Source organism: Echinops telfairi, unplaced genomic scaffold (genome assembly GCF_000313985.2).
Source record: "Echinops telfairi isolate 266 unplaced genomic scaffold, ASM31398v2 ScPeMD7_23;HRSCAF=83, whole genome shotgun sequence".
NCBI classification, from domain to species: domain Eukaryota; kingdom Metazoa; phylum Chordata; class Mammalia; order Afrosoricida; family Tenrecidae; genus Echinops; species Echinops telfairi.
Genome location: NW_022103920.1, coordinates 3,537,313 through 3,546,617, shown reverse-complemented (window position 1 = coordinate 3,546,617; position 9,305 = coordinate 3,537,313). Strand labels below are relative to the sequence as shown.

Genomic DNA, 9,305 nt, shown 5'->3' with positions numbered 1-9,305 from the left:
GTGGGGTTTTTTTGCTGAAGGCTGGAGAACTCTATAAATATTTATGAAGCCAAGTTGATAGTGTCTTGTTCACCTCTTCTGTTCCTTTATTGAGTTTCTTACCTGTTGATCGTGGAGAACAGGTCACTGAGGAGGATGGTTCAGGTGAACAAAGCATGTGGGTCTGGGGCTTGGGGTGGTACGGGGCAGGGAGTATTGCAAGGGACCAGAGTGCTCCAGTTTCTTGGTTGGGAAATGCAATGGACCAAAGCGCACCTGTCACTAGGGCAATGGTATGCAGGAAGTCAGTTCATGTGTGTTGCTGGAGGGTTTGGGTGGGAGTGCATAATTCAAGTAGGATCAATGGTGAAGGGGGTCTCCCAGATGAGGGATATCATGGGTGAGTGGTAGTGGGTCACTGAATCAGGGAACCTCAAGAAAGGGCCACTCACAGGGCACTTGGGGTGGAGGGGCATGTGGCTTGTGGGTTGCTGAGTTGTAGCAGGGCACGTGAATATGGTGCTTGGGTCTCCAAAGAGAAGGGTAGGGGTTAGCACAAGGGCCCACGGTTGCTTGGGTCCCCTAGGTGGAAAAACCAAGGACCATGGCTTGAGTGTTTTCAGGAGGGACACAGGGGACTGTGGGCCATGTCGCTGGTGATAAGGAATGCAAGGCAGCACAGCACACAGAAGGGAGAGGGGAAGGGAGTAGACAAGGGAGCACATCGCTCCAGTCACTGGAGCAGTGAACTCAAGGGACCATGAAGCATGGGTCTCGAGGAACAGGAAATGGAGGAGAACCTGTGTCTTGGTGAGCACAGCTGCTCTGTTTGATGAGAACATAACAAAAGAACCCCGGAAGCTGCAAGATCACGGTCCTCAGCAGACTCCCCAAACTGGTCTGCCCACTGCACACCTGGAGATCACACAAATGAAATTCCTGAAGTGTGACCCTACCTGAGCATCATGTTCCTGGAAGTTTAGGTTTACTATTTTGTCCTCTCTTTGCATGATTTTATTATTCTACAAGCCATACTTTATGGTTCATGTCAAGAGGATTTTACGTCTGTTAGTTTCCATCGAGTTGATTCTAACACATAGGCACCCTACACACAACCGTAGGAAACATTGCCCAGTGCTGCACCATCCTCACAATTGTTTCTATGCCTGAGTCTGTTGTTGCAGCCATAATGTCACTCCATCTCATGAAGGTCCTTCCTCTTTCCTGCCACCCCTCAACTTAACCAACCATGACATCCTTGTCCAAGGACCGGTTGCTCCTGACAATACATATGAATATGTATAAGATGAAGTCTCACTCTCTTAGCCTTTAAGGAGTACTCTGGATTTGTTTCTTTGAAGACATGTTTGTTTGTCTTTTTCGCAGTTCAAGATATTTTCAATATTCTTCTCCATGCCCACAATACAAATGCATCGATTTTTCTTTGGTCTTGATTCAATGTTCAACTTTCATACATATGAGGCCATTTAAAATACCTCGGCTGGGGTCAGACACTCCTCGTCTCATGCTGCAGATTGATCTAAAGTAACTTGTCTTTTGATCTGTTAACTATTGCTTCCAAGAGCATTGATTCAGTATCTAAGCAAGACAAAATCCTTGGCCACTTTAACCTTTTGTCCATTTATCATGATGTTACCTACTGGTCCAGTTGGGAGGATTTTAGTCTTCTTTAGATTGAAGATTGCTTCCATATGAAGGCTGTAATCCTTGATCTTCATTAGCAAGTGCTATAAGTCCTCCTCATTTTTAGCAAGCAAGATTGCATCATCTGCATGTTGGATGTCATTAATAAGTGTTCTTCCAATTCTGATGGCTTATTTTTCTTCTTACAATCCAGCCTCTCTGATTGCTTTCTCAGTATAAGGATAGAATAAGTATGATTAGGGGATGCATCCCTGGTTCACACATTTCCTGCTTTTAAGCCATGCAGTATTTCCTTGTTCTGTTCACATAACTGACTCATGATCCATGTATAACTTGGGTCTTGATCATCAGTTGTGCCTGTCCCCATGGTCCCCTTATGGAAAGGTTAAAGTTTTATCATATGATGATACATATGACTCCCCAGAGAAGATGTTGGGGTCACTCCTCAAAGGCGTATATCCTCCCAAGGGAGAGAAATATATTTATCCCATTACAAATATTACTGTGGAATGAATGATCAAAACTTCAAATATTTTTTATAACTTTGAACTCACAGAGACTGAGTCTTATTCCCCCTGTGCTCGCTACCCTGTTTACTTGTAGTCATTCCCTAAATCATACATACACACACACATACGTACATATGTTTGTATATATGTAACTCATTTTATTGGGGGCTCTTGCAAGCTCTTATAACAATCCATATATCAATTGTATCAAGCATATTTGTACATATGTTGTCGTCTTCATTTTGAAAATATGTTGTTTCTACTTGAGCCCTTGTTATCAGCTCTTCTTTTATTCCTCCCCGCACCACCCTTTTGACATTTTGATAAATGATAAATTATTATTATTTTCATATCTTACACTGTTCACTGTCTTCCTTCACCCACTAATCTGTTGTTCGTCACCCTTGGCGGGCGGGTATATGCTGATCATTGCTATCAATTCCCCACTTCTTCCCATTATCCTATGGTATCGCTACTCCTGTTACTGTTTCTGAGGGCTTTATCTGTCCTGGATTCGTGTGTGGAGAGCTCTTATCTGTACGAGTGTACATGCTCCAGTCTAGCGGGATTTGTAAGGCAGAACTGTGGTCATTTTCGTGTGGGAGAGGAAGCATTAAAGAACTAGATGAATGTTGTGTGTTTTGTCTGTGCTGTACTGCACCCTGGCTGACTCATCCCTTCCTTGTGACCCTTCTGTGAGGGGATGCCCAATTATCTATAGATGGGCTTTAGGTCTCCAATCTGATATCTGTTGTTTGCAAAAGCTGAAGGTGCCTGGATATTAAAAGTATAGCATCTGGGGTCTTAAAGGCTTGAAGTTAAACAAGCAGCCATCTAGCAGGGAAGCAACAAAGGTCACGTGGAAGAAGCACACCAGCCTGTGTGATCACCAGGGTTCAACAGGATCCGGTTTTGAGCACCAGAAAACCCCAAAACAATCATATCGACTCTGTAAATATTTGCTGTATTTTTAAACCCCTAACACATATGTCCTCTACACTTAGGTAAACTTTGTCAAATTTACTGGATCTGATGGGGATGGAATTTGGAGGGTTTTCATTAGCTTTCCCATTTAAGTGGGACAAATCCCATCCAGAGAATATCAGAATACATGGAGTTGCCACATCAACCATCACATCAGAACGATGACAGCACGTCTGAGATGCTTTCTTCCTCTTTGTCCCTTCCCGTGCCCATTTCCTCCCTCTTCTTCCTCCTCTCCACTCTCCTCGTAGTCCTCAAAGTCCTTTCCTGTGGTGTAGTTTTTTCTTTATAATAATAATAGTACCATTAAATATTTATCTTTAAGAAAATGGTTAACTTTTGTTGAAAGCAATGTCCTCCAATGGTGTCCCTGTCATGAAGTGTCTGACAGACCTGTCCTCATATGTTCCAGACGCACAATCTTCCATTTTGTGCATGTGCCAGAATTGGTTTGTGCATTCCCTTCAGATGGGATTTTGAATTTTCTGTCACTTTGCAGTTACACAAATTGCTGTGATAAAGATGGGTGTGCAAATCTGCGTTCGTTTTGTTCTGTATATCTTTAGAGCATATATGGAATAGAGAGACTATAGGATCATGTAGTACTTCCATCCGCATTTGTTTAAGTACATGCCATGGAGGTTTCCATAGTGACTGCGCCATTCTGCAAGCCCACCAGTAATGTACGAGCATTCCAGTCACCCCACATTCTCCCCAGAATGTATTATTTTATGTGTTTTTGGGGGGAATTTTGCTAAAAGTGCTGTTGAGTAAGGCCTTCAAGGAGATGGATTGACCTCCCACAATGAATTCAGGCAGAGAAAAATTGCCTGGATAGCTCAGGACCCTACAGTATTTTGTTCCATTGTGCAGAGGTCGCCATGGGTTGGAACCAACTCAAGGACAACTAACAAGAACATGCTCAAGATGTGCAGAGCATATTATGAGTTTCAAAAGAGGGAAATCGCATTCAGTTTTAGTGGTGCAGGTATCTTGAGACATCTAAGGCTGTGGTTCTCAACCTTCCTAATGCCCCCACCCTTTAATACAGTTCCTCATGTTGTGGTGACCCCCAACCATAAAAATGTTTTTATTGTTACTTCACCACGGTAATTATGCTACTGTTATGAATTGGGCCACCCCTGTGAAAGGGTCTTTCAATTCCCAAAGGTGTCTCAGCCCACAGGTTGTGAACCCCTTATCTAAGGTAGACTTAAGAAAACTATTTTTGTTTTCATAATAACTAGAAAAATATCCTTATAAATATGATAAATTTCTGCTGAAACACTGCAAAATTTTATAGACAGTCATTTGGTGTCACCTCCCTCTGATAATGTCACCACATGCAGTCTGTTCCACCTCCCCAACCCAACCCAACCTAATTTCCCCCATCCCATCTTCCTGTGCTGACATCAATAGCAATCTCTTAGCTAAAGGTTAGCCAGAAAGCTGACTCACTGAATTTACCACTATTATCATAATAAGAGTGTTTTACCCATTTTCTCAAATCTTGAAGGTGTTTTGCCACACAAAAGAGAAATGATGTTGACTGTACCAATGTTGCTCTTACATTATGATTTGTATGAAAATTTATCTGAGAGTCTTTACAGGGATCACATTTCCCCTATTCATACTTACTACAACCCGGAAATAGACGTAACAGTGAAGTTATGCTCAAAATTCTTTCTACAAGGTTCGTTTAAACTCAAACAAGTACATTTCATGCACTTGATCCTAATTCTTGAAGACTACATTATGATATTTTTATTGGAGACCACATGGATTAATACTTTCTCCATTCTTTCCCTATTTAATCCTAAGTATTTCTAATAAGCACTTCAGAAGTGCTTCTTATTTTATTGTCTTCACCACTGATACGGTAGAAGTATGTATCCCTGAGGCATTGTCTCCATAAAATTCCTCATTTATTTAGGAGTTTTCTCTCAGGGCCTTTACTCCATGTTACTCTTTCCAGCAACAGCCATATTTCTCCTACTTGATCAGCCAGAATGAAGTCTGAAAGCGATTTCCTGACATTAAACCAGAATTTTCTTCAAATAGTCATATTTCTGATGTTTAATAATTTAACATTTTAAAAAAGAGATAGGGTATTGTTGTATTTTTCTGTCATAGCCTAAAGCAGCTACCCAAACTAAAAAGTTACGCTAAACAATTGGATTTTGTCCCAGTTTCAGATCTAAAATTGGAACACTTCCCTTGCTTTAATCAAATATGTTACTTTGGGTTTGTTTTCGGTTTTATCCCATCAGCAAAACACATCTCTTAGGGACAAACCCAACAAACAAACAAACAAAGACCTCCGTGAGCCACATTTTCCTCTCCCTCACATGGCCCTGGTCTTCTGCAGCACCCTGTAGAAGGCACTTTTGACCTGGGCATTCCTCAGGCTGTAGATGAGGGGGTTCAGCATTGGGTTGAAGAGACCATAAAACATTGAAAGAATTTTCTGCTGTTCCTGTAGTTGATCACTGTTTGGGATTAAATAGACCAACATAGCTATGCCAAAGTAGAACCCAACCACACAGAGGTGGGAGGAGCAGGTGGAGAAGGCCTTTTTTCGGCCCTCCCCAGACTGGATCTTCAGGATGGCCCTGATAATGCGCGTGTAGGAGATCAGCATGAAGGAAACGGGTCCGACTATGATAAGCACACAGGCAGAGAAGATAAGTATTTCATTAATGGAGGTGTCAGCACAGGCTAACCTGAGGACAGACAAAACCTCACAGAAGACATGGTTCACTTCCCGGGGTCCACAGAAGGGCAATCTTAAGAGAAAGGTTATATGTATGAGGGACAAGACAATACCACCTCCCCAGGATATGACAGCCAGGGCAACGCACACCTTCCAGCTCATGATGACGGTGTACTGGAGAGGGTGGCAGATGGCCACATACCTGTCATAGGACATCACCACCAGAATAAAGCACTCGGTAGCTGCAAATGTCAAAAAGAAATACATCTGTGTGATACACGAGGCAAAGGAAATCGTTTTTTCATGTTTTGCAAGGTTTCCTAGTATTGGGGGGACATTGTTGGTAGCATAAGACAGGTCAAGGACAGCCAAGTGTGTGAGGTAGAAGTACATGGGGGTGTGCAGTCTGGGGTCCAACCAAATGAGCCCCAAGATCATCCCATTTGCCAGCAGACTGAAGACGAAGAACAGGGAGAAGATCCCGCAGAGGAGCAGTTCCATGTCTGCAGTGAGGGTGAATCCCAGCAAGATGAATTCTGTGACCCGTGTGTGGTTGTCCCCCATTGCTTGTGGCAGCTTGTCAAGGACAGAGGTGTGATCACGGATCAGAACATGACAATTAATGGCAGTCGGTTTACTTACCTCACAATGATCTCAGTATGATCCCTGTTGGGTCAGCGTTTATCCTTTGTGCCTGCTTATCATTTTGATTTTAGCATTTTGGGGGGAGTCTGTTTCTAACTTTCATAAAAGTGCTAGGAATTGCATGCAGTCCTCTCCAATTGGCCCTTTTCATGTATATTTCCTTGTTTCACTTCCTGATGTGCATGAGTTATGAGTCTTTTCTGAAATGATCATTTACCTTCAGATTCTTTATTATTCTTTCCCATGAATAGCAGAGTCATAACTGAACTATTATACAATGACTAGATTAGCATAATATAATACTGTGATTCCTTCAATCACTAGCATCTTCTGACTTTTAATCAGAAGTACAAGCTAAGGTCCCAGATCACTCATTCTCTTTGTTCTGAAGTAATTTCTCAGTTCTCCTGTGGCTGATTGGACTTTGGTGTTTGAACAGCACAGACCAGGGTTTTGTAGAGAGTGCTTCTGTTTGGGTTTGCTGTGGATTCTCGGTTTGGATTCATAGTCTTTCTTTTGTCAGGGGAAGGAGGTGGGAGAAAAAGAACAATGTTCAACATACTGCCTTCCAGTGGTAAGCAGAAATTTGTGTCCAAAAGTTGTGGTACTAACTTGGATCACCTTTTCAGAGTGGTGTATATTTATAAAAGGTGATACATTAATTTACTTTTATATATCTCATACATTAATTTTAACATGTATAGTTATTTTTATATTAATTATATAATTAAAATGAATTATACTAGGATTTTTTCCTTTGCATAATTTTTTGGGAAATATTTTGAAAAGAAGCCTTGAAGGGGCAATGGGTTATGCTAACTGCAAAGTCAGCAGGTGGAAGCCGCCGGGAGCTCCATGGGAGAAAGATGAGGCTTTCTACTTCTTGCCTAAAGTTACCGTCTTTGAGGCACACAGGGGTCATTCTGCTCTGTCCTATGGGCCCGCATGAGTCAGAATTGACGATGGCACAGAGTTTTCAGCATACTGAAACAACTGTATAAATACCCTGTTTCTAATACAAATTTTAGCCAGCAATTTTAGTTCCCATTGATGAGCTGTCTTTATTAATTATTAGTAGTTATGTGTGAAAAATGGGAGTTCTAATTCTCATAATGAATTTCTATTATTTGGTAATTTTATTATAATAATCAATTTTATCGATTTGTCTATCTACTTATAGATCAATGTGGAGTCATGGCTCTTCCTCTTTCCAATGAATTAGAATCTATTGTATTAGTTGTATAACTTTGTAGTTGACTTGAGTACACTTTAATATGTTCCCCTATTTAAAACAATCATTTTCATAAGTCATTTCCCATTTTCACCTTTTACGTTCTCTGACTCAGCCATGGACACCATCATGTCACTAAAGAAAGATTTATAGTTTTAAAATGCAATAAATGCATTTTATTGGACTTCCTTCAATTTAGATTTCTATCACGGATATTGTCAGTTTTCTAATATCCTACTTAAAAAGAAGTTCCTAATTTAGGAAAATAGAAAATAGATACTTTAAATTTCTTTTGAAAACTTAATTCCGTTTTACTGACTTTTTTAAATCAAACTTATTTGATTAAAGTGAGAATTAAAAAAGCTATCTTGATGATTATTATTATTCACATATTATGTTTAAGCAACAGTATATTTGAACTATCAAGACCTTACAATCTTCACTACATCTTTTAAAAACATATATTCTTCCTGTTAACATATTCAAAGACTCTTAGTTAAATATATATTCTTCCTGTTAAGATATTCAAAGACCCACCTAAGAAACAAATTTTTGCAACAGTTTCTTGATAAAAATGATAAAATTTGAATTATGGGAATAATAACAACCTGAAATATAGCGTAAAAATAATCATGAAAATAAAGTATATATATAATTATCTACTTAATTTTTTAATTTGGATAAATGTCACACATATTATTAATTTTCAAATGCAAGGAAGAGTTATGTATTTTTTCCATCTAGAATTATATCATGAACATTTTTAAATGACAAAATATCTCTCTGCATTGTACTTTAAACAGATGCATCCTATTCCATTGCACATAAATAGGCATTAATTGAGACCATTATTAACACCTACTACAATTAAATATTCCTACACTCTGAAAATTGGGGTTGTAGCACATAGTCAGTTTGCAGGTCTATGGAGCACAGTTCTACTGGGAGCATTATGGAGTCACCAGGAGGTGGAAGCTGTTTGTTTGTTTCATGGGTTTTCTTTCCCAACTGCATTTCCATATCTTACTTCATAATTTTTGGTCTTCTTACTTATTGCCATCCTCTCAAGTTGGGTGTTACAAAACAGAGTATCAGTGAAGATGGAATAAAACTCTTCAGCAGCTATGTAACACTGAAGTACAGTAGGATAGATTAATGTCCTTAAGCACAGTTCTCCATTTCCAATAGGGTCGCTGGAAGACTAGCATCTCATGACACAGTACATCTGCGTGGTCAGGCTATCCATTCTCCACACAGGCAGGACCTAAATGGACCTGCACAGCCTTCCCTTAGTGTTCTAATTCTGAGCAGCATAGGTAGCAGTCATTCTAGTCTATTTGTAATGGAGCAAATATTATTGAGACAGAGTGATTTCAGAATCTACTGACTATCCAGGCTGGATGATAGTTTAGAAATGTCTCACTTAGGCATACTTATATGATACACTTACCTTTGAAACTGTTACTGCAACTGCTTTAAAACTTTGATTTTTGTTGACAGAAGTTACACTGGAATTTTCTGAAAATACAGTGGTGTTTGGATTTAGGCTAGGTAATCTATATAAACTCCAATATCACTG

The 9,305-nt window shown here is 39.9% G+C and overlaps 1 protein-coding gene and 1 pseudogene across 1 annotated transcript; one reads left to right on the top strand and one right to left on the bottom strand.

Annotated features, from left to right (window-relative positions):
- LOC115869223 overlaps window positions 1-9,305 on the top strand; it is a 129,925-nt pseudogene that overhangs the window by 9,434 nt on the left and 111,186 nt on the right.
- LOC101649441 (olfactory receptor 2A2-like) lies at window positions 5,482-6,414 on the bottom strand. Its single transcript, XM_004713941.1, has one exon. The coding sequence runs from the start codon at window positions 6,412-6,414 to the stop codon at window positions 5,482-5,484; it is 933 nt and encodes a 310-aa protein (XP_004713998.1).